The sequence below is a fragment of the Canis aureus genome, chromosome 5 (assembly GCF_053574225.1).
Source record: "Canis aureus isolate CA01 chromosome 5, VMU_Caureus_v.1.0, whole genome shotgun sequence".
In the NCBI taxonomy this organism is placed as follows: domain Eukaryota; kingdom Metazoa; phylum Chordata; class Mammalia; order Carnivora; family Canidae; genus Canis; species Canis aureus.
Window position 1 is genome coordinate 41,261,437 of NC_135615.1, and position 22,843 is coordinate 41,284,279.

A 22,843-nucleotide genomic window follows, 5' to 3' on the forward strand; every position below is an offset into this window, starting at 1 on the left:
TCTTAGTTTCACAGCCTTGCTAGTGTCTTCACCCCTTAACTTATATCTGGATGTTATTTAATCTGCCTGATCCTGTGTGGATTACAGAGTAGAAAGTCACTGCTCAAACCCAAGGACATTTTGTGATATTACAAGTCCATTCTCTTCTATCCTTCCATGAAGCCAAGATTCTACTATGTGCTCACAAACTAAAATCTGTTCCTTCCCCCAATTCTCAGGGTCTACTTCCTTGCCTACATTAAGCTAGCTCCTTGGGCCATTCCTGGGGCTCAAACATGTCCCCACTCTCAGGAGAGGGAGTGGATCAGAGAGGCTTGTTCTGACCTCTCCTTTCCCTTCACTTGCTGGCTACAACCATTTTCCTGAGTAATACTCTGAGCAGTATGAAAAAGCACTCTGGGCAGAGCCACCACTTCCTGTGTGAGACCAGGCTCTGCCACCAATCCCTGGTCCTGTCTCTGTCCTAGGACAATTTCCGTATTGTCACAATGCCACAGTGGCCTAGCTTAGTGATTCACAGCTGTGTGGGACTCTATGGAAGACTGAATCAGGAAGGGCAGGGATGTGGGCCCCTCCACCATGGTTTCACCATGCTCCATCACTGCTACCTGCCTTCCATACTGGAGTGTCATTTTTAAGAAGTTTGTTATTGCTAACCATAGGGACAGTGGTCCCTGACGTTCCATTTCCCTTTACCCTTTGCTGGTTCCAAGCTCTCTGCTAGGCACACTCACCTTCTTCACCCATTCCCTTGTCTCCCCAGGTTTGTAGCCCTGCACTCCTACTCAGCCCACGGACCAGATGAGCTGGACCTGCACAAAGGAGAAGGCATCAGGGTCCTGGGGAAGTACCCAGATGGCTGGCTCAGGGGTGTCTCCTTGGTCACTGGGCGGGTCGGCATCTTCCCCAACAACTATGTCATACCCATTTTCAGGTGCGTCCCCTCCATTCTCAGGGAGCAGAGGCAGGGTCACCTAGGCCAGGGGCCAAAAAATAACCCCTTAACACTTTATTTTTTTAAATAGTAACAAGTTATCTTTTTTATAGCTCTTCACATTTTACAAGGACTCTTACCTCACTGCCTAGGCCCAAGAGTCCTTCTCATGAAATAGATGTTATTTTACAGATGAGGAAAGTGATGTACAGAGTTCAGCAACCCACTCAAGAACTGAGTTTCAGGTTTTAATACTGTACACACACCCCAAAATCCCATTCACACCCTGCACCCTGACACTCCCATCTAGTTGAGTAACGGAAACATGCGATGATCAGAAGACCCCTCCGAGGAAACTTCAGGACATCAGGAAACTTCTTAGGACATCAGGCCAGTAGGCGAGTTTCTAAGACTCAGGCTACCACCTGTCCATACACACCCCAGGCCACAGGCAGGTTACCCTAGAGGTCCATGTCCCTTACAGTGTTCCTAACCTTTTTCATTCTCTGGCACATCAGACACTTCCCCTTGTCCAGCTGCTCGTACTGGAACCACAGATGCATACACATCCCAGCACCTCCCCTCCCCCTTCCCCGCACCCCCTCGTCAGCCCAGGCACAGCATGTCACAAGGCCGTGAGGCTGTCAGCACACACCAAATGCTGGCTTTGTGACATACCTCTGAGAAAAGTGATAACCCATTATACTCTCTGGGAATCAGCCCCGCAGTCATATGTCCAGTTTGGGGGACCTTCATGTAGGTGGGGCACGGTGTCCGGAGGAGGGCAACAAGGATGGTGAGGAGACAAAGAAGCATACCACAGAGAGAAACTAGGGTTAAGTTGCAGAAGACGAGGGTCAGAGGGATCATAACAAGCTGTGTAGACTGGAAATCTATTTCCTGAGGGGGCAGTGAGCCGGCGGATACAACCTAGAAGGTTTTGGTTCAGTGAAAGGCTGCACTTTCTAATGCATAGATTTTTTTCCAAGAAGGTTGGCTGGCAAAGTGATAGACCAGACCCCTTTCTAGGAAGAGTACAGGTCACCTCTAGCTTTCCGTAGATCCAGGCTTATATAAAATGACTTCTTCACATGGCAGAAGGTTGGAATTGAAGTTATTTCCTTTGGTGGAAGGTCCTTGGAATTTGTTAGAAAGTTGCAAAATCTCCATAGGCAAAGGAAGTGTGTCTATAACTGATGCCTTGGTTCATTCATTCAACAAATAATTATTGAGCACAAACTATGTGTCAGGCACCTTTCTAGATGAACACCAGTGAACAAAAGACACAAAATCTCTGCCCACTAGAGCTTATATTCTAGTGGGACAGACAGACGATACACAAGACATACAAGTAATATATAAAAGATATGTAAGTAATATATGCGGAGTGTTAACAGTAAGGGCTAAGAAGAAAAAGCAGAAAAGCGGGATAGAATTTGTGGCGTCATTGCGGGGGGTGACTACAGTTTTAATAGGTTAGTCAGGGATGGCCTTACTAATAAGAAGGAAGAAGGGAAGGAATGAAGCTGGCGTATTCCAGACCACAGGAACAGCAAGTACGGTTGCCCTGAAGTGGGAGTTTGCCTGACATGAAGGCCAAAAGGACTGAATTACAAGTGAGGGAGACGTTTGTAGTAGATGAGGTCAGAAGGGTAACTGGTGGGCCAGATCATCTAGAATTTCCTAAGTCATAATGAGAAATTTGGTTTTAATGCTATCACAGGGTTTTGAGCATAAAAGTGACATGATCTAACTTATGTTTTAAACAGAATCCCTGTAGTTGCTAGCTTGAGAGTAAACTATAGAAAGAAATCATGGAAGCACAGAGACTAATTAAAAGCATATTGTAATAATCTGGGGAAGAGGTGAAACTGAGCTAAGGCAGGTGTCAGCTGCGGAGGCAGTGGTTAAATTCTGAGTATACTTTGAAAGCAGACACAACAGGATTTTCTGACAAATGAAATATTGGGTGTGAAAGAGTAGAGTCATCAAGATGAATCCTAGATTTTTGCCCTGAGTAACTATGGAGTTGCCTTTTACTGAGAGAGAGGGGTTCTGAGAGGTGGCAGTGGGGTTGGGGGGTGGGGAGCAAAAACTCAGCAGCAGATTAAGTCTTAGATGCCTATTAGTGATCCCAGTAGAGGGCAGCCCTGGTGGTGCAGCGGTTTGGCGCTGCCTGCAGCCTTGGGTGTGATCCTGGAGACTCGGGATCAAGTCCCACATCGGGCTCCCTGCATGGAGCCTGCTTCTCCCTCTCCCTGTGTCTCTACCTCTCTCTCTCTCTGTGTCTATGAATAAATAAATAAAAATCTTTAAAAAAAAATCCCAGTAGAGATATTGGCAAATGGTTGAGTACAAAAGCCTAGCATTTAAGGAAGAATGTCCAGGCTTGAGATGGTATTTAAAGCCCTAGGGCTAGATGAAATCATAGTAGGATCAGTTGCATTGGGGAGAATGATAGTGAGCCAGAAACTAAAATCTTCATGGAATGAGCAGAGAGGCTGAGAGAGGAAATGGTGACAAGATAGAGTGGCAGGTGGTAGAGTCTGATAGTACAAGTCAAAGCTGAGGAGGATTGAGGAAGGTGGGAGAATGGTCTAGAGGTGCCAATGAAGAGCAACCTTAACTTATGAACAGTTTCCTCCATGACATGAATTCTCCATGACCATGTCTACTACTAGGGCATTTGCTTATGCATAGGGCCTTAACCCAAAGTCCTGGTTATTCTACAAAACAAACAAAAAACCTTTAGAATAAGAGTGACCATATAATTTGTCACCCAAACTAGGACACTTTTAAGGGAAAAAATAGAGGTACTTTTAATATACCAGGAGAGCAGGTGTAAACTGAGACACTCCTAGGAAGAGATGAACAAATGGTTACTCTAACTAGAATGCATGTAGGATTCCATTCCAGTGGACTTCAAGGCTCTGGCTTCCCTTTCCCTCCTTGGCTTTTCTTCTAAGTACAAGTATTGTGTCTGTCGGCAAGTCATGAACATCTAGACTCACCTGTTCCAAGTTGGCATCATGTCAGACAGTGGATGGAGTGTCAGCCATAGGTTGCCATTGAGTCTGTCCCTGATCTTGATTTCATAGAATCCTAAACATATGCGTGTACTGAGGTGCTACCTATGTGGATGGGTGTGTTTGCTTCTAGGGAACCAGTATTTCCAAGAAAGTCCCTGTCAGAATATAGTCTCCAGGGGGCTGTTAGATGACAGAGGATAAGTGCTTTCTGTGTGTAAAGTTCTCCTTGATAGCCCCCTGATGCAAAGAAAGATCTCATCACCACTAATCTTAGACATGGGTGACTATAGCCCAATTTGTCTACCTGGGAGCAGTTCACCCTTGTTCTTGACCACCCTTTCCACTGTGGGTAGTTTAGCTCCTTCTGCCTCTCAGAGCTGAATGGTGTTGTCCTTTGTCTACTGAGTTTCCACTACTTTTAGCAGGTTGTGTTAGGACTAACAGGTTGGACTACATGTACACGGCCCCTTCCTGCTCTTTGGTTTTGTGTGTGAGGCTTTCCCAACCTTCTTTGTCTTTCAGTTTGCAGTGATGCCTCTTACTACCACCAGCTCTCTTGGTGTAAAATATAGCCTTTTGTAAAAGAGCCAAGGCTTGAAAGTATGAGGCACCCCCTAAGCATTTGCATGTTTGCTCTTATTAGCATTATTCCCTAATGAACACATTCTCTGTCACAGTTTTAGGACTAACTCTAGAGAGACTGACCTCCTCCTCCCATCAACTTAGCTGAGGAACAAGCTCAGCCAATCTGATGCTCCCTCTTGGGACTTGGAAGCTTGAACCAGAGAGGAAAGAATGTGGTTGCAGGTGAAAACCATCCATGGCAAGAGCAGGGGTAACAGCATCTGATCAGAATCCCCTGCCTAGAACCCCGCTGCTGGGCTCTCAGCAGCCTCCCTTGGATCCTGTCTCCAAGGCCCCTCTGTCCCTCATGACCTCCCAGCACATTCCCTTCTTCCAGGAGCCAGGATATTTCTCTTTCTTGCAACCTTCACCGGATGTGTATGCCCTCCTGGTGTGCTATGGGTGGAGAAAAGCAACACACGAGCCAACATTAATTTCTCTTACCTTTCTACACAGAACTGCATAAAGATTGCCAAGGTGCGAGCTTCTGCCTCAGCAGGAGGCTACTGCCAGTGGTGAGCACGGCAGAGGGGGTTGAATATGATGTGAGCGCTTATGGGCTCATATCACAGATGGAAAAAGGGACACAGACCTGCACACTCAAAGCAGCACAGTAGAGCAAGTCAGAGGCAACATATATTCTTCCCACCTCAACCCAAGAGTGTCTTTCAATCTCTCCATCTGGAAAACAAGAATCGGAATGTTTGCAGGTCTGGGGTGTTATGGGGACTACTGCTATATGTTAGCAAAGTACTTTGATACCAGACCAAAGTGCTGGGCAAGTGCTGAGCTTTTTGCCAAAAGACATAGAGGGACTCAGTGTGAGGTCGGGGCTTGGGATGTAGGAGTTTCTGGAATCCGGCCTAGTGCCAGGCTCAGAAAAATGAGGTCGTAGCTTGGTCTGTAATAGTCGTTCAAAAGAGGGACTTGTGAAATAAGGCTGCCTTGGGCCTAATTAGCTATATTCTGTCCTTGCTACTGCTGCTGTTACTGCTGCTGGGCTGTCTTTCCTGTTGCCAGCCCATTTTACAGGATCCAAGACCTTAAGACCTCCATTCAAAAGATGGACAGATGCAGCCCTCTGCCACAGAGGTCAGAGGCAGGGATTTCTCTCCACTGCCCAGTCCCCAGCTCCGAAATATAGTCTGAGCTCTTACCGGCAGGCAACCTAAACCTACTCCCTTCACTGACCACGTCCCCAAGGACCAGAGACAGGTTGTTGGCCATGAGTAGGAGGCCCTGGCAAGCATCATTCCTGGGCCTCTGGCTACATCTGCTTCGTGGGCAGAGTGGGCCCCATTAAATGAAGCCTAACTTATCTTTGTATAACTGGCTGGCTTGTTGCTAAGCTCCATATCGCTTTTTTAGGCAAAAGGAGGAGGAGAAATAGGGGAAATACCCCAAAGAGAAACCTGTGGGCATTAACGGAAAGACCACCAGGGAGGGCATCTCTGAGCCAGGGCCTTGGGCGAGTCGATCATTCCTGGGGAGTTAGCAGAGGTTATTTCATCAATAGGGTGACAAGCTGATCCATCGACTGCTCAGTAGGGACCGTGATCTTGGGGTAGGATTAGTAAAAGGGCAAGAGGGCATGTAAAATGGCAGCCATTCCCCATGGGGTTCAGGGAGTAACAAGCTGGAAACAACGGACTAGAGATTTTTGTTCTATAAGATTTTAATACTAATCTTAAAACTCAGCCCAAGGCTGAAAAATTGGAGTCTTCTGAAGGCATGTGTAGGTCCTACCCCCTTCTTTAGTTTATTTCTTTCAAGCAGAATGCAGTGCTCTCCTTGCTACCTAAACAATGAAGGCTCCTACCAGCCAAGATGGGGTGTGCTCAGTGGTAAGATAGTGGTAACAGTTCCAGTGGTACAGCAGAAGCCAGCCTGGTTTTGGATTCAAATATCAGGTCTAGTAGCTGGTTGGCCAAGTAACTCCAAGTCTGTTTTCTCATCTATAAAGTAATGGCACTAAAAGTACCTACCTCAGAAGGCTGTTGTGAAGAACCCATGGGGTAACGTGGGCAAAGCATTGCCCAATGCCCAGAATCCAGTAAGTGCTCAAAATATGTTAGCCCAAATGACTGGCATCAGTGCTGAAAGGATCGTGGAAGCCATTCAACAAACATTTGTTAATAAGCAGTATATGCAGAACACAGAGGATATAAAAGAGATCATATAAAATCTCTTCCTCCAAAGAGTTTAGAATCCAGTGGAAAAGTCATTGAATGAATAAGAAATCAGAACTGGGTGGCTCAGTCAGTTAAGCCTCTGACTCTTGATTTCTATTCAGGTCACGATCTCAAGATCGTGGGATGGAGCCCTGCATTGGACTTTGCACTCAGCACAGAGTCTGCTTATCCCTCTGCCTCTGCTCCTCCCCACCTCATGCTCTCTCTTGTGCTCTCTCTCTCTCGATCTCTTGATCTCTAAAAGAAAGCTAGGAAGGAAGGAAGGAAGGAAGGAAGGAAGGAAGGAAGGAAGGAAGGAAGGAAGGAAGGAAAGAAAAAAAGAAAAATCAGAACTGCAAAGCAAGTTGAACACATACAAGATCTTGTGCTCTGAACCCATGGGGTCAGGAGTGATCAGAGCTGGTGTGAAGAATGACAAAATTCAAGTCTTCCTGTTCCATCAGGGCCCCAATATGAGACCCTGTCCCTGCCCCCAGCACACCCACACAGGGCCTCAGCTGTAGGAGGTGAGGCCTACTTAGTTAAGCCTGTGTGGTTGATAAAGGGAGTATAAATGGGTAGGAAGAGGGTGGAGAGAGGCCACATTTAGTATGTGGTTGAGAACTGAGAGTTTTTTAAAATAGGACTCTTAACTGAGCCTTTTCTTTATTTCTTCTCTTTAAAATGCTTGCAACAACCAGAAAGACATCTAGTTTTCCAGATTCTCGGAGTCCTGGTCTCTACACCACATGGACATTATCCAACTCCTCTGTGTCCTCCCAAGGCAGCATTTCAGAAGGTGATCCCCGGCAGAACCGTCCCTTCAAGTCCGTCTTTGTGCCCACCGCCATTGTCAACCCTGTGAGGAGCACAGCCAACCCGGGGACTTTAGGACAGGGCTCTCTTCGGAAATCCGGGCGGAGCAGCATGAGAAAGAGTAAGTGGTGGCAGAGAGGTACGTGCCTTGAGCTAAGTAGTGAGGGGATCTGATTTTACACCTTTTGCAAAAACGAAATAGTGGCTTTAAAATATGCTCCTGTAAAGAGTGCTTTTGATTCCCAAATAGTGACTGGTTTTACTGGATGAAGCCAGACCAACTTAAGGTCACTGCCCTTGGTTACCCCATACCTGTACACTGAATGGCTGGGATGATAGCAGCCCTGGTGCCAACATATGAGAGCACAGCCAAGGTGGAAGCTGGCTCTAGTTAGGACAGAATAAGCAAAGTACTTGCTGGGTCAGTGCTTCTCAAACTATGCTCCAGGGAACACCTCAGCGGTGCCAAAAGGGAAACATGGGAAGGATGGGGAGGAGGAGGCAAAGAGGGTTAAGAGTCAATTCTCTGAGCCCCTAAATCTTGCTTAGTTATTTAACTAAAATAAATTATATTCTATAAAAATAAGTCTTCATATCCTTAACCCCTGTCCCAAGTGCTCTTCCACATACATAAATAGTACCCTGTAATCATACCTACTGAGCTGTCTGCATCTTGCTTTTATTTTTACCTGTAGAACATCCACATTGCTCACATAGCAATACTTTTATCTCCTAACATACTGCAATTTCTACATAAGACTTCATCTTCAGGTATTTTGAAAAGTGTTTGAAACCCATTGTTCTACAAAACATGAAGATTCTACATTTGCATATGTCTCTTGAAGACCATGAGGCAAACAAAGTAAATTTGGTTTATTCTGCATCCTCTCTTTTAAACTGGGCTGTGCAGTCTCTCTTCCATCTTAAAAGATGGTTAAATATTAAAATGCAGTACAACTCATCAAAGCAGGAAGGTAACATGTGGGACAGTTTTCCTGCCACATAGGAAAACATGCCAAGAAAATTCAAACAAAGTCTTAGCTGCACCCTCTCCCAGTGCCTTCACCTGACCACCTGCTTGGCCACCATTCCCACTGTGCTGCCTCTACCTGACCACACACCTCCTTCCTCCTCCCTCCTGACCTGCCCCCACCTTCCCCCCCCCCACACACACACACACAAACACGTACTAAATAATCCCACCACAGCAGCCTTGGGCAAGTGAATGGACCTCTTTAGTACCTACCTCATCAGGGCTATTGTGTAGATTTAACAAAGTAATCCATGTAAGACTGATGGCACAAAGTAAGTCTCAAGAAACCATAACTGTCTGCATAGGGTGATCATTTTGTCAATACTGTCATTGCTGCAACAACCAAGCAGGTCATCTTTGGTTCATCCAGTGTGTGAACTTGACTCAGTATTGACATGTTCACACTCGGTTTAGACCACTTAGGAGTGCTGAGAATTGTGTCTTGTTGGCAGTTGCTCACATTTCCTTTCACACACTCCTTCTCTACCTTGGCAGAGATCTTGACTGGCTTGAAGTTTTGATTGCTTGCACTGTATGCTCATGTGATAAGAAAGCACTAAATCTCTTGGAAATGAGAAGCCAACAAGATAAATAGAGGAGGCATAAAACCGATTTTTCACACATTTCCAGGAGCCTAAGGACATGTCTGCCCAGGGCTGCTTTGACTTTCTCAGGTCCCGAAGGCTTTCACTTTCCCTTTCCCCAAGGTGAGGCTGGCCAACCTATCAATCTCCCCACAGCAAAGAGAAATGACAGGAGAATTGACTGTGTACCTCATAGGGCTGTCAGTGGAAAAATAAATGTCTACATTGAAAGGGCAGACTTGTGTAAATGGCGCCTGGCTTGCTCACAGCAGCTGAGAGCACCGACTGTGTTTAGTGAGCGTTCTGCTTTTCACATTCACATCTGGCTTGACAAACAGTCATAACGCAGCCCTCCGTGCTGGACACGGATAACTTTGATTTGCACACATGTCTACAGGCTATCACAAAGGACTCACATCCCTGACTGAATGTCACTGATGGCTCCCTAAATGCTGGGAAACCCTTATGGAGAAGCGGACAGCAGAGCTTCTCAGGAGTGTGTCTCCTGTCCCCTCCCCCAGAGTGCACTGAAGTCCCCAGTGTTCCCCTGGTCCCACACAGGATGGAGGCCCAAGGGATGGGGGCCTCCTGTCCTCCAGAGAATTTGAGGGTAAGGAATGACTTCCTCTTACTGAAAGAGGATCATCTCAGTTAACAAAACAAAATAAAGCTCAAGAAAGTGATAAAATCACATTCCTGAGCCTTGTATATTTGTAGGGTTTGCTATCCTTTACCCAAAAGTAATGAGACCTAACAAACATGGGGCATTTATCCCTAGGCGCTGTCCTCACATTTTGCACTCATCATAAAATGTAAGCCTCCCAGCAGCCCTGTAGGGTGCTGCTGTCACCTCTGGTTTACACATGAGGGGCTGAGATGCTGGGAGGTGATGTGGCTGACTTGTCCCAGGCTCCCTGGGAGTAAGTCTGATTCCAGAACCTCTGTCATAGGACTTTGCAAAGCTCATCCACACATAATCCAAACCTTTCCAAATGTGCTTCCATGTGGTGTCATGTTTGCCTGCACACACTCTCCCTTAATTCCACTTACCCTTCTTCCCCACGGCCCCCAACAAAAGGGACCCCACTGCCACATGCCTACAGCTTCTGTTAGAATTGTCTCCCAATAACTGGTCAGAGCCCCCTCCCATCCTCTCTGCTTCCCTCTGTCTCTCCCTCACATCCCTCCCCGTTGACTGACTCTTCTGTTTCTCAATTTCTTCTATCTCTTTCTGTCTCCAGTCCTTCATTTCCTCTCTGGTTTGCATACCTCTGTTGGCTTCCCACTGTGGAGCCATCTCTTTAGGTTTGTCTTCTTCACTTTCCAAACCCTAGTTCTGAAGTGAGAGAGTAGGAGTGCATGTGTGCATGTGTGTGAGGGAGAACGGAGGCAAATGGAAGCAATATACCTTCTGACAGCACTCCCCCCTCCACCTGCCCCACCAAACATTCGCCTAGGCAGATACTTCCTGCCAGCATCAGCAAACAGCACTAAAAAAAGAATAAGGTCACCTCTGAAAGACTCTGAGAGAATGTGAGTACACTCCAGTTAGGAAAGCACTTAACTATTCCGGGATATCAGGACACATGGCTTGCACAACCCCAACCCAACCTGCTGTCAGCAGCCCCCGATGCTGATATCTGTGTCATATAATTCCTCAGATGGATCCCTGCAGAGACCTGCCCAGTCAGGGATCCCCACCCTTGTGGTGGGCTCCCTCAGACACAATCCCACCATGGTCGTTCGGCCTCAGCAGTTCCAGTTCCACCAGCCACAGGGGGTCCCCTCCTCACCTTCGACAGTGGTGGCAGAGCTGGGACCTAAGCCCACTCCCACTGGAGAGCCTGCCCTCACGTGCGTCAGCAGGGGCAGCGACACCAGGATCCGCTCAGCAGCCAGTTCCCTCATCATGGAAGGCAAGGAAATCCCCATCAAGAGTGAGCCTCCACCTAAACCACCTGCATCTGCCCCACCATCAATCCTGGTGAAACCAGAAAACTCAAGAAACGGCATTGAAAAGGTAGGAGTGAAGTGACTTTAGGGGGGCTGGGTATCACCTATTTTGCACAGTGTCCCAGCTTCTGAGGTTAGTGGACAATGAATCAAAATTGCAGCCTCATTTCACACAGTGCTCCACACACACACACACACACACACACACACACACACACATCCCCAGACCACTCACACCCTCTGTAGATGTGCTACTGGATCTCATTTATGCTTCCTGAGTTTCATACATAGTTCTTTCGAAGCCCAAAGGTGAGTTGGAAAAAGCATGGCCTTGGCATCAGACACATCTTGATCTGAATTCCGGATCAACTGCTTGCTATCTGGTGACTTGGCCAAAACACTTAACCTTTCCCAAGACTCCTTTGCCTAATCTATAAAATAGCAGTAAGAATAGTAACAGCCACATAGGATTGATGTGGAGATGAAATGAGAGAAGATGTGTAAAGTGCTTACACAAGGGTTCATGATATAGAAGAGAAACTGAGACACAGGAGAATTTAAGTGATTTCTCAAGGTCACACCGAATTATAATGACGCCAACAACTGACTTTTACTATGACCTCTATGACAGGTCAGATCTTTAACCTTCTAGTCCGGGGCTTTTCCCACTAGAGACCTGAGTTCTTGTTAAAATCTTAGGTTCTCAATAATATCCTTGAGGCCAAAGGAACAGTAAGATAAAGGTGACATTAAGAAGACTAGGTGGGATCCCTGGGTGGCGCAGCGGTTTGGCGCCTGCCTTTGGCCCAGGGCGCGATCCTGGAGACCCGGGATCGAATCCCACGTCGGGCTCCCGGTGCATGGAGCCTGCTTCTCTCTCTGCCTGTGTCTCTGCCTCTCTCTCTCTCTGTAACTATCATAAATAAATAAAAAAAAAATTTAAAAAAAAAAAAGAAGACTAGGTGATTGTTAGTTTTTAGTTTATTGACCATCACCCCAACTACCACTATCACCCTTATTACAATCACCACTACCAGCATCCCCACCACCACCATCACCCTCAGTACAATCTCCATCTCCACCATCCCTACCACCATGACCATCACCACTATCACCACCACCACCACCATCCCCACCACCACTGTCTCCATCATCACCACTATCATCACCACTGTCAACACAGCACCATTACCCATTCCATCCCAAAAGGAAAGACAGTATGGTTTCCTCTTCTTTGTTAAGTATTTACTGAGTGCTAACAACCTGGCAGGCACTGTACTGAGGACTTGACATGTCTCACCTCACTTAATCCTGACAGTAACCCTCTGAAGTAGATACTATTATTCTCAACAAGGAGGTATTATTACTGTCACCTTCATTTTAAAATGAGGACATGGAGGTGGAAGGAGTTACGGTACATTATCCAAAGGCACACAGCTGACACATGGCAGTGTCTGCAGTAGAATCCATATCTGATAGAAAAACTCATGCTCTTCATGCTAAGCTATCAGCATGTAAGAAAAGGCATTTGGAAACAGTTAGTGTTGGCTTATATATACGTTAGGGGTTGTTTTTCTGAATTTTAGTATTCAGATTCCAGTTTTCAGCCCCCAGTTGCCCTTACCACAGGCTGTTAGATAACAGCCCTGAACAATCAGCATTTAATAAGTGCCCAGACCTCTGCAAGATGTAGAGAGCATCCCAAGTACGCAGACACTCACATTCTCAGTGGGGGACACTAGGATCCAATTCCATGGAAAGCAAACGATTTCTAAACAGTAGCACAGAACACAATTAAGCCCTCAGTCAGAGATGTGCTCAAGCAAATACCTGTTGGTACAAAATAGAGATAGAAGAGGCATGGAGAGGTGAAAGAAAGAGAGAGAGAAGGGCTTGAGGACAGGAGACCATGCCTCCCGTGGAAAGGGGGACCTGCTCATCAGAGCCAGGCAGCTGGTGCCAGGATGGGGCACAGACCTCAATGCACCAGATCTTTGAATTTTTTTAAAAGACATACGAAGTCCTAATTTTTAAATGCCATCACCTGATTCTTATGTGTTGGCAACTAAGTCAAACTCTCAAACATCCTGCAGATGAAATCATGCCACCAGGTGTCCAGGTTGGGAATTCTGCTCTGAGGATACAATGCCATTATGAAACTTTTGAGGGATGCCTGGGTGGCTCAGTGGTTAAGCATCTGCCTTTGGCTCCAGGCGTGATCCTGGAGTCCTGAGATCTAGTCCCACATCAGGCTCCCTGCATGGAGCCTGCTTCTCCCTCTGCCTGTGTGTCTGCCTCTCTCCTTCTGTGTCTCATGAATAAATAAATAAAATCTTTAAAAAAAAAAAAAAGAAAAGAAAAGAAAAGAAACTTTTGAGTTGGAGTAGGTAGAGAGGTGCCTCACAGAAGAGGTGGGCCTGGAGTTAGGCCTTAATGGCAGGTGGAGAGGAGAGAGGGAAGGCATACCTCTTGTACTTTCCAGAGGGGACCACAGCCTCTGGCTTCGGCCCTTTTCTCCCATTTCTCCTAGGTGATTTCCCATTTTTCAGTTCTCAATTTAAATAGCTCTGCCTCGAGGAGGCCTTCCCTGGCTGCCCCATTGCAGCTGCAGTGAGAGCGCACTCCACACCCCTAGCATCTTACACTTTGGCCAGCACAGCACTTGTTTTAACCCATCTGTCTGTCGGGGCACTTTTGTCTGCTCTTGGATTCATGGCACCTCACAGCATGATGCATAGTAGGCCCTCAGAGCAGACACAGATCTCTGCGGAGTGAACACAGAAATGAGGGTTATTAAGCAGGGACAAGTACTGAGCAAGAGCATGAGTCAAGTCCCAGGGAAAACAGCACAGCTCCACCTCACCTGGGTCCTTTTGCTCTCCTTTCTCTTGCAGCAAGTCAAAACCGTGAGATTTCAGAATTACAGCCCTCCTCCTGCCAAGCAGTACACCTCCCATCCCACCTCAGGAAAGCCTGAACAGCCTGCCACCCTGAAGGGGTCCCAGCCTGAAGCAGCCCCCTCAGGCCCAGAGATGACCGTCCTATTCGCCCACCGAAGCGGCTGCCATTCTGGACAGCAAACAGACCTCCGAAGGAAGTCAAGTTTGGGCAAGACCATGACCCCGGTGCCCGCTGCCTCGGCCACACAGACCGTGTTCCCCAGCAAATGAATCTACAGGTGGCTTTTCTCAGACCCCAAAGAGGTGAATTGCATTTAAATACAGTCTGCCTCCACTGAGGGAGTCCTGCCATTCTTTGGGTACTCAAACACGGGTCCTCGTTCTGTCCATTTTACCTCTGGGAAAGGAAAGGGGTGAGCAAGGATCCATGTCCTAGGTGGGAAGATAAAGCATGTGGCCTATGAACATAATGATTTGATGCAAGGCCACTACTCAGACCAAAGAGTGGGAGACAGTCTTGGCTGCCCTCTTCCCCAGAATGGAGTGTGCAGCCTCATCCCTTGTGTTCTGTGTAGAATTTCTGTGGTGCCCTAAATGGGGCTTCAGCCATGGGTGTCACAATGGTCGGAATGTTGGCATTCCTTCTTTGACCTCATCACCCTGTTCTGAACAAGCACCAAAACGGCTTCTGCCATCTTTTGGAGCCCCAACACTGGCCACCAGTGACTGCCATGGTGTTCCCTCCACTGAGTCATAATCCTTGCTGCAAAGGAGGAATCTGGGGAAGGATGTGTGATGGATACTCTGATCATTCTGAGAATCCTCTAAAACCAAAAGGAGTCAGCTTATTGGATTTGGTCCAAACAAGAAGGTCAGAGAGAAAGCTATGATCATATTTTAAACTTCTCCGTCTATTTTCCCACATATAATCCTACATGATAGATAGGCAGGAAATACAGAGCTGCAGGCAAGGTCCTGTATGGAATTAGGGGTAATTCATTCATTCTGGCTCTAGTCTGACTTCCCCAAGAAAACACAGCGTGCTTCAAAACTGTGTAAGGAGTGTGAGTTTAGATGTATATTTTATTTGCATTATGACATTATTTACTGTCTCTTTTATTTGGGATAGACTAGCTGTTTCACTGGGTTGTGGAATAGGGTAGTAAGGTAAAGGAGAAGATGCCAGTGCAAGGCTGCATTGGGGACACTTCCTAGAGGACAGCTGGTCTTACAGGGATGGGGCCAAGAAGGTTGGAGAGGGAAGGGGACACAGAGGAGAAGAGGGAGGGTGGAGAGAAGCTGGGAGTGTGTGTGAGAGAGAGAAAGACAGGGCAGGGGGTATCAAGGAAGAAGACAAAAGGGGAAGAAGAATGACTTCGACACTCCTGACAAGTGGGGACAGAAGGATGGAGCCTGCAAAACCAGGTGACCCCACAGAGATGGGGCTGAAGCAAGCGCCATATAAACAAGGCTGAGGGGGCACCCTGGAGAGCTGAGGCAGTGTTGTAAGACAACCCATTAATTCTCATTAGACCTGACTGCTGTGATTTAACTTTTATTGCATGCCCATCAGGGTGAGCACTTTAGTGCATAAATGCCATTTACCACTAAGCCTGGGTGTCATTAGAAAAAACAAGGCAGGTCTAATTAGACCTTTTTCCTGGACAGTTCTTGAAATCCTGAGATTAAAAACATTTATCTTCTACATACCCTCCCCCCCACACACACACATTCATGCACTTGGCAAACTGAACTGTCCACATACTTTTCTGGATATTAATAAAATGAAAGCAAAACCATAATCCTGCCAAGGAATACTGCTCAGGTGTCAGAACTTTGGGGTTGGTAGAGCCAACATGGTAACAGGTTCTAGTGTTTCTGTGAGATATCACCCTTATCTGCTCCAAAGAATGAACATGACCAACTCCTTGCCTCACTGAGCTGAATATAATTATCCAGATGGAGAACTAGGACAAAGTCACAAGGACAGGGAGGCATCCTATGATTTGTCAAGTTCGTAAGCTGCTGCTTTACTCAAAAGAACACCCTCTATGAGTTTAGCAATCTACACCCAGAATGGCAGATACATGATATGACCAGCCAAGCAAATATTTAGACTGTGCCTCAGTAGCAGTGGATCCAGTTAATTTTTAACTGTGTAGTTGACAAGCATTGTGTGTACAAGAGTAATGAAGACAGTCCTTGCCTTCCACACAAAACAGAATATTCTTCCAGTTGCCCACTGCCTTTATAGGGTAGTCTTTTTGAGAAATGTAAACAACTCCAAAGGCTTGCTACCCCCATTCGACTCTTCACTAACACCCAGCATCACACTTAGTCCCTCTCCAACCAAACTCCATCTCTGTGGAATCATAGGAGGATCTGAAAGGAGCAAGAGAGTGTTTTATCCAAGTAAAAGTTGGAACTCATTGGCACCTCCAATCATTTATTCCACCAATGGGTTTCAGACAATTCCCATGTGTTGGGCACTGCAGTGAGGACAACAGATACATCCTATCCTATAATGTCTGGTGTAACCTCATAAGACAACTGTAAATAGTCCCCAGTACAGAGCCAAGGAAACAGGCCCACAGGGTAACCACAGATAGTAGCAGAGTGGTTTTGACAGCTGCCCACGCACCAAGTTCAAGCTGTCTGACTTCAAAGCCCAACATGGGACTATGCTTTATGAATTAAGGGACCATCCTTGAACCCAGACCACTGGCTTCCAACTGCAGGGATATGACATAGTGCAATGGTAGCAAATGCAGGTTCTGCTACATGCAGACTGGGTTCAAATCCCCATTTTCCACTTGCTAGCCATGTGATGTTAGGTAAGTCACTTAACCTTTCTGAGCTTTGTTTTCTTCTATAGGAATGATAATTGTGCCAGTCTCATTGGGCTATCGTGAGGATTAACTGACATAATATTATGAAGTGACATAGTACACACCTCACACATGTCAGACTTGAATGCTTTTAAGGAAACAGGCCACTGAAATTCCAGGTAAGAAAGACTAAAGGAATGGCATGTCCAGGACAGTGGTGCTAAAACGAAACAAATATTGCCCCATCACAGAGGTCAGAGCACAGGGTAGTCTGAGTCCTGAAGGATGAATAAGGAGTCAGATAGAAAAAGGGTGGAGGAAGGGCATCCCAAGCAGAGAAAGAAGCATTTAGCACTTGGATTTAAATGCAGCAATCAAGCCAAGTTCTCTTATAGTTAGAGAAATCCACTCCTTCGTGGAACATTCCAGAGATCCCAGGTGGAACTGAGTACCTCATATCTGAAGCCAAATATCCCAACCTGTGAGAGCTCCATCCCTCAGCCAAGACTCAGAGTCACTAGGAAGGTGCCTCTTTGCCTCATGATCGCCCCCTGGCATCCCAGGGCTAGGAAAGGTGCTGAGGGTAGGCTCTGATTGGGGAGTGCGGGGTAAGAGGGACATCTGAGAGGTGACAGAGGGGCACAATCAGCTGAGTACAGACTCCTAGGGCCACACTTGAGGAAATGGTCTCCTTAAGCAGCATCAGGACCCGCACCTAGAGCTTGTCTATGTCCTTTCTCATGTGGGACCAGCTACACCTCCTCTACCCACCATCATTCCACAGACAGGGCTTTTGGAGCAGAAACAGTTTAAAGCAGTGCCCCATCTGTGAGTTGGCTAAATCAAAAACTGACTCAATAAAAACATGGTGCACTGACTTCCAGCTTCTCTTGAAAACTCAGAAGATCTGTCCATGCCAGGCCTGCAGTTCCCAAACAGAAGCGATGCAGTGGTACTGGGTCAGGGGCAAGCTTTAGTTAGATGGACACGCATACTTAAATTTGCTGCAGCCCCACCAGTCTGCTTCACTCACTCACATGACCTACACCTGAATTAGGCATGTTCTCCTGGAGTCTGTGTACCATATTTCACTGCACAGTCTTCAGGGATGCCTTGAAAATTAGAGCTAGACCCTTAGAATCAGCTGATCCAGGCACTTGGGTCTCATGAGCATAGTAAGCTTAGTCTGGGCCTGACAGTATCATTCAGTAGTTTTAAGGTGGGGTCTAGGCATCTGTGTCGTCAGCGTAAAGTGATCCTGATGTATAAGAACCAAACCTGTCTTTCTCGTATTGTACAGTAGGGTGGAAATGTATCCACAATGGTTGCCAATATATTGAACAACGCCTGTTATGATAGCTGAACAGTGGATGCTCTGAGCTCCCCAAGGCGTCTCTCCACTCCTGCTCCCTCGCCCTTTCTCCACGTTCTCCCCATCACTCTACCTTTCAATAGCCAAAGGGCTCGGGCCATGTGCAGCTGAGACCTTCAGCAGTAAAGCTCTCCTTCATTGTCATTGGCTGGTGCCTACACCACACTGGTCGTTGACTATCTTGACTGGTACCCTGTTATACAGAATAAGGCCCAGAGACGTCCTTCAGAGACCAAGAGCACTGCTCTCAGCCCAGCACTCTGCCCAGCCCACATCCGAGCCACTGCTCAGCCCCTGACAATTACTTCCATCAGGCCTGTGGCTCAGGACAGGAGCTGACTTGGAGGGCGGGCAGTTCCTTGCTCACTGGTCTGCCTTTTCACAGGTACCAGCAATGCCTTTGAGCTTCCCAGCTCCTCTGGCATCAGTTAAGCAGATATGGAAGTTGCTTGTTGCAATAAGATGAGTGGGCATGATCCTCACCCTCTCGCCCTCCTCTGCCCATACAGACCAGCCACATGGCCTCTGGACTCCCTTCCTGGGAAGTGAACAGCTGTGGCAGGCAGAAGAGCAAAGTCCTATCAAGTCTCTCCACTGGGAGCAAGTGCTGAGCAAGCTCAGCTAACCCAGGGCCAGCAGCTGCTGCCATGGGCACCTCTCTTGTTTACATCTTCACAGTAGAGACCCCGGTTTCTGCCTTTGGCTGAGGGAAGGGAATGTTAGCACTTTCAGCACCCTCTCAGGTGACCACAAATGACAGTCACTCAGGGAATGTGTTGGGCAGGCAAGACCCAACGACAGGAGTTAGCTCCAAAGGTACCTATAGCAGCTCGGTGTCCCTGAGAATAAATCTTGTAAGGACATTTTGCTTGAAATAGAACAATGTTCAATGATCAAGCCATCAAGCCATAGTATAGTGTCCTGGACCAGAGCAGAAACAAAATGTTCTCAGGAAGCCCTTCTGCCTTTGACAAATAGAATTGGGCAGAAGTGGGATCAAAGGTAGTGGGGGTGGGGGCATGAAGGAGCATTGCAGATTCACCCATCCATCCATCCATCCATCCATCCATCCATCCCTCCATCCATTCAGCACCAGTTGTCCATCAGCCACTCTGGATCAAGCTCGGTGACAGATGGTGGGGATTCAGTCGTTCCACAGGAGAGAGAAAATCCATATGGGCCTCGCAGACTGGTGTTTCTTATTAATTTTAACTGGATTTGGGGGCTCCTTTCTGCCTTTCTCCCTTTTTTAATTCAATGGCATATATGTGTGTGTGTGTGTGTGTGTGTGTGTGTGTATCCTATATATATAGGATTATGAAATAACCATATACCAACCATCTAGCTTTTTTAAAAATAATCATAATCCATTCCATTGAAGCCTGCTGTGTGCTTCATCCAATCTCATTCAGTCTTCCCCTCCTCCCCACTTTCCTCACAACCACTGTCCTCAACCCCATGCTTATCACCCACTGTAAGTTTTCCACACATGTACCATATGGAATTTTCAGTGCGGCTTATAGATCTCAGTGAACACTAGTCAGAGCAGATATTGCAACCGGAGGCCATAGAAGCCCCGCCGAATATGTGAACTCCCATCTGGCCTCTGTCACTGGGATGCCAAGGCTTTGAGTCATTGCTGGGAATTGAGATTTTGATGTACAGCATGTCTGGTTTTGAGAGGTTCTAGTTGAGAGGGATTTTTATATGATTCTTCCCAGTACGGTTGTTTAGAGAGATCATGCTGCTCACGAACAGGTAAAATATGGTTTGTGGCTGTGCTCGAACTGAGTATAGGGCTTTCCAGGCGGCTAAGAACCTTGTGAAGTCTGCAGGGAAAAGCTGTTCTTGTCCTCTGACTACAGATCAAGAAACTGAGATTCACATGTTGCAATGCTTTATTTAATGTTTCATGATTAGTTTGAGATGATAGGGGACTACTAAATTAAAAAAAAAAAAGTATAACTCATCATCCAGCAATAATTGTCACCGTTTACTGAGCACCTACTATGTACCAAGAACTTTACATGCATTATGCCACCTAATTCTGTCCAGCCCCATGAGAGGAAGAATTGCATTATCCTGTTTTAGAGATTACAGTTAAGGTTCAGAGGTCAAATGATCAGTCTAAGGCAACAAGGACTAGAATCTCTAAGCCCAGACCTTAACCTTAAATCACCACATCCCTCTTGTTCAATGGCAACTATTAATAGCATGATTGAGGCTGGAGAGGATAGACAAATGGGTATGTGCTTCTGAAATCACAGGCATGAGGATGGGGACAGGGACAGAGGATGATTTACTTCAGAGGGTCCAGCCCACCCAGATTAAAATACAAGGGTCTTGTCATCAAGAAGTCATGGTGGAAAGGAAGGTAACTGAGAGTGTTCTCTAAAGAGATATCCAAAAAGCAAATGTACCCCTGCTGCAAGGGCACCTAGACACAGCCAAGCAAAATGTAAACCAAGCTTACAGTGTGGTTTTGGATCATTGACGTCAATGCACAATAGTCATTTTGCATTCCCTAGATCTCTCCCTCTTCATGAGTTTATTTCTGGTTTTGCCTGTACTCACTCTAAATGATACAGAAAAGAGACAAAAAGATGGGGGATATGATCTCCAAAATGACCCTCCACTTTAATCTTCTCTGTGGGAACAAGAAAGCTTGAGAGCACTGCAAGAACATCTTCCAGTATTCCATGCTGGTATTTATCCAAAGTTCAAAGGCGATTACTTTCAGGGGTAAATACATACCCCCAGATGCAAGGTAATTATGCAAATAGGGTCACTGCTGGATGGACAAGAGCTAGGGCCCAGTAAGGACTAAAAGGATGCTAGCCAAGACCCAGGGAGAAAGGCAAAAGGCATTTGCAAAAGCCATCTTGTGTATCCTCAGTTAATGCTATTAGCATTAGTGCTAGATTGACCGATTTGATGAAGGACATTTGTGACGTCAGAGTTTGATTGCTGGAGGTCCCGTGTGTTCTGGAGGCCAGAGCCACCCTGATGCCCTCCCCATGAAAACAGTGACTCCCCAAACCACCCAAGAGGATCGTGAGAGCTGATGGCATTCAGGAGACCTTCACAAATAAAGCAAAAGCAAGTTTGAACCTAAAAGTAAGGAGGCAGCAAAAACACCTGGAGGACCAAAGAGGATTCAAAGCGGTATCACCTACCAAGGAATGTAGCCACCCCCGATTCCCAGCCCTTCCCCACTCCCAGTTCCTCAGGGAGATGTTTTACATCTCTGTCAAGGAGAGAGCTGGGAAAACTTCCCTGCATGAAGAGGACATGTCAGTCACAGCTCGAGAGAGATAGCACCAGCTTCCGTGACGAGGAACAGAGCAGTCAGTCAGAAGGGGCGACACTGGTTGGAAGGGAAATTTAGATATCAGAACCACATTTCCAAATATCCCATTCTGCACATTCTATTTATAAGCTCGATTCTTTTTTAAGCTTAAGCTGTTTTTAGATGTTGGCAGTTCTGAGAGCCTAGGACTTCTTCATTATGGAGACCTTGAACAAAGGACTAGATTTTAAAGCTTTGGTCAACAAGGATTTGGGGGTAGCTACACCAGCTATGTTCCCAATCAACTAGAACTTCATAAGATATGGAGAAGCGATATAACATACTTGCTCGGGTGAGTGATGGGTTTTGGAACCAAATCATCTGGGGTTTTGTCCCAGCTTTGTCACTCCCTAGTTATATTTCCTGTGGCACATGACTAAAGTTACAACACCTCCCTAAGCGCATTTTCCATCTGTCAAATGGGTATCAGAACCTCCACCTCCTAGGTTTCTCAGCAGGATTAAATGAAATCATGTATGTACCTCTCCGATTGTTGGGGTACAGTGAAGTGTTAAATAAATGGTAGTTATGACCAATAAATGGATATGGAGGCACAATTCAAGATTGGAAAGTACAATAAAGAAGCTAGGCTCTATCGTATGAACAGGAATGAACAGGAATGAGGGTGTGCTTCAGTTGTCAGGGGGCTTCGAGGACAAGAAGCAGTTTCTAAAAGATGTTAGCACAGAGAAACATCATTTGCCATGTGGAGAGAAAGCACCTGGGCGCTGGAATCACAAGTCCTCATGTTCAAATCCTGGTCTTCTGGGCGCTCTGATCTTGGACCAAGCTACCTAACCTGAGACTTTCTTGACTCATCTGAAGAGTGGAAACAATATATCAGCACCTCATAGGATTATAGGGCATGTGAAGGGAGCAGGGAGATGCTGGCACACTCAAGGAGCCCTACAAGGGACAGCTGTCAGAGGAGTCCACAGGTACCCAGAGGCTTGGAAGCAGCTGAGCAGGGGAAATGCTAAGTATAAGAAGAGCCTCTTGCTGGCTGCCATTTGGTAGATGTGTCCCCAATGCCAGGTACTGAGCTAACCCCTCAGAGGGTCACTCAGAGGGCGGTGAAGAGCACAGCATCAGGTGGCCTGATGCAAATCCAGGCTCGGCGTTTCCTCCCTGTGCCACCACAGTGGGCAAGTCATTTAATCTGCCCAGTCTTTAGTCGCCTTGCTTGCAAGATGCCTGAAGTAAGTTCTTTGAGAGGTGTGGTAGGGAGGAAATGAGAAGATGGACGTAAA

The 22,843-nt window shown here is 46.7% G+C and overlaps 1 protein-coding gene and 2 long non-coding RNA genes across 15 annotated transcripts in view; 1 reads left to right on the forward strand and 2 right to left on the reverse strand.

The window, feature by feature from the left end:
• LOC144314054 (uncharacterized) overlaps positions 1–1,545 on the reverse strand; it is a 51,116-nt gene extending 49,571 nt beyond the window's left edge. For both annotated transcript variants that reach the window (XR_013379717.1, XR_013379716.1), the window contains exons 1-2: positions 1,429–1,545; positions 735–812 (exon numbers count right to left, since the gene is read on the reverse strand). This is a non-coding gene — a long non-coding RNA (uncharacterized LOC144314054). The remainder of the gene's footprint in view (positions 1–734; positions 813–1,428) is intronic.
• The window catches only part of SH3RF2 (SH3 domain containing ring finger 2), a 132,403-nt gene that overhangs the window by 102,683 nt on the left and 6,877 nt on the right, over positions 1–22,843 (forward strand). For 4 of the 11 annotated variants that reach the window (XR_013379710.1, XR_013379711.1, XR_013379713.1 and 1 more), the window contains exons 7-11: positions 764–934; positions 7,460–7,713; positions 10,853–11,211; positions 14,039–14,347; positions 16,920–17,051. Coding sequence is in view for 5 of the 11 variants with exons in the window: in XM_077897700.1 (XP_077753826.1) it covers positions 764–934; positions 7,460–7,713; positions 10,853–11,211; positions 14,039–14,314 (1,060 nt within the window). In the remaining 6 variants the exon portion in view is untranslated. Of the gene's footprint in view, positions 1–763; positions 935–7,459; positions 7,714–10,852; positions 11,212–14,038; positions 14,348–16,919; positions 17,052–18,753; positions 19,108–22,843 lie in introns of those variants that run through there. The other 7 variants (XR_013379712.1, XM_077897700.1, XM_077897699.1 and 4 more) reach the window with 4 other exon arrangements.
• LOC144314056 (uncharacterized) lies at positions 12,105–14,665 on the reverse strand. 2 transcript variants are annotated; one of them, XR_013379720.1, is made up of 4 exons: positions 14,440–14,665; positions 14,008–14,029; positions 13,788–13,908; positions 12,105–12,974 (listed from the first exon to the last, which is right to left on the reverse strand). It is a non-coding gene; the product is annotated as an uncharacterized LOC144314056 (long non-coding RNA). The 2 variants fall into 2 exon arrangements; XR_013379719.1 differs by having other exon boundaries at positions 14,008–14,665.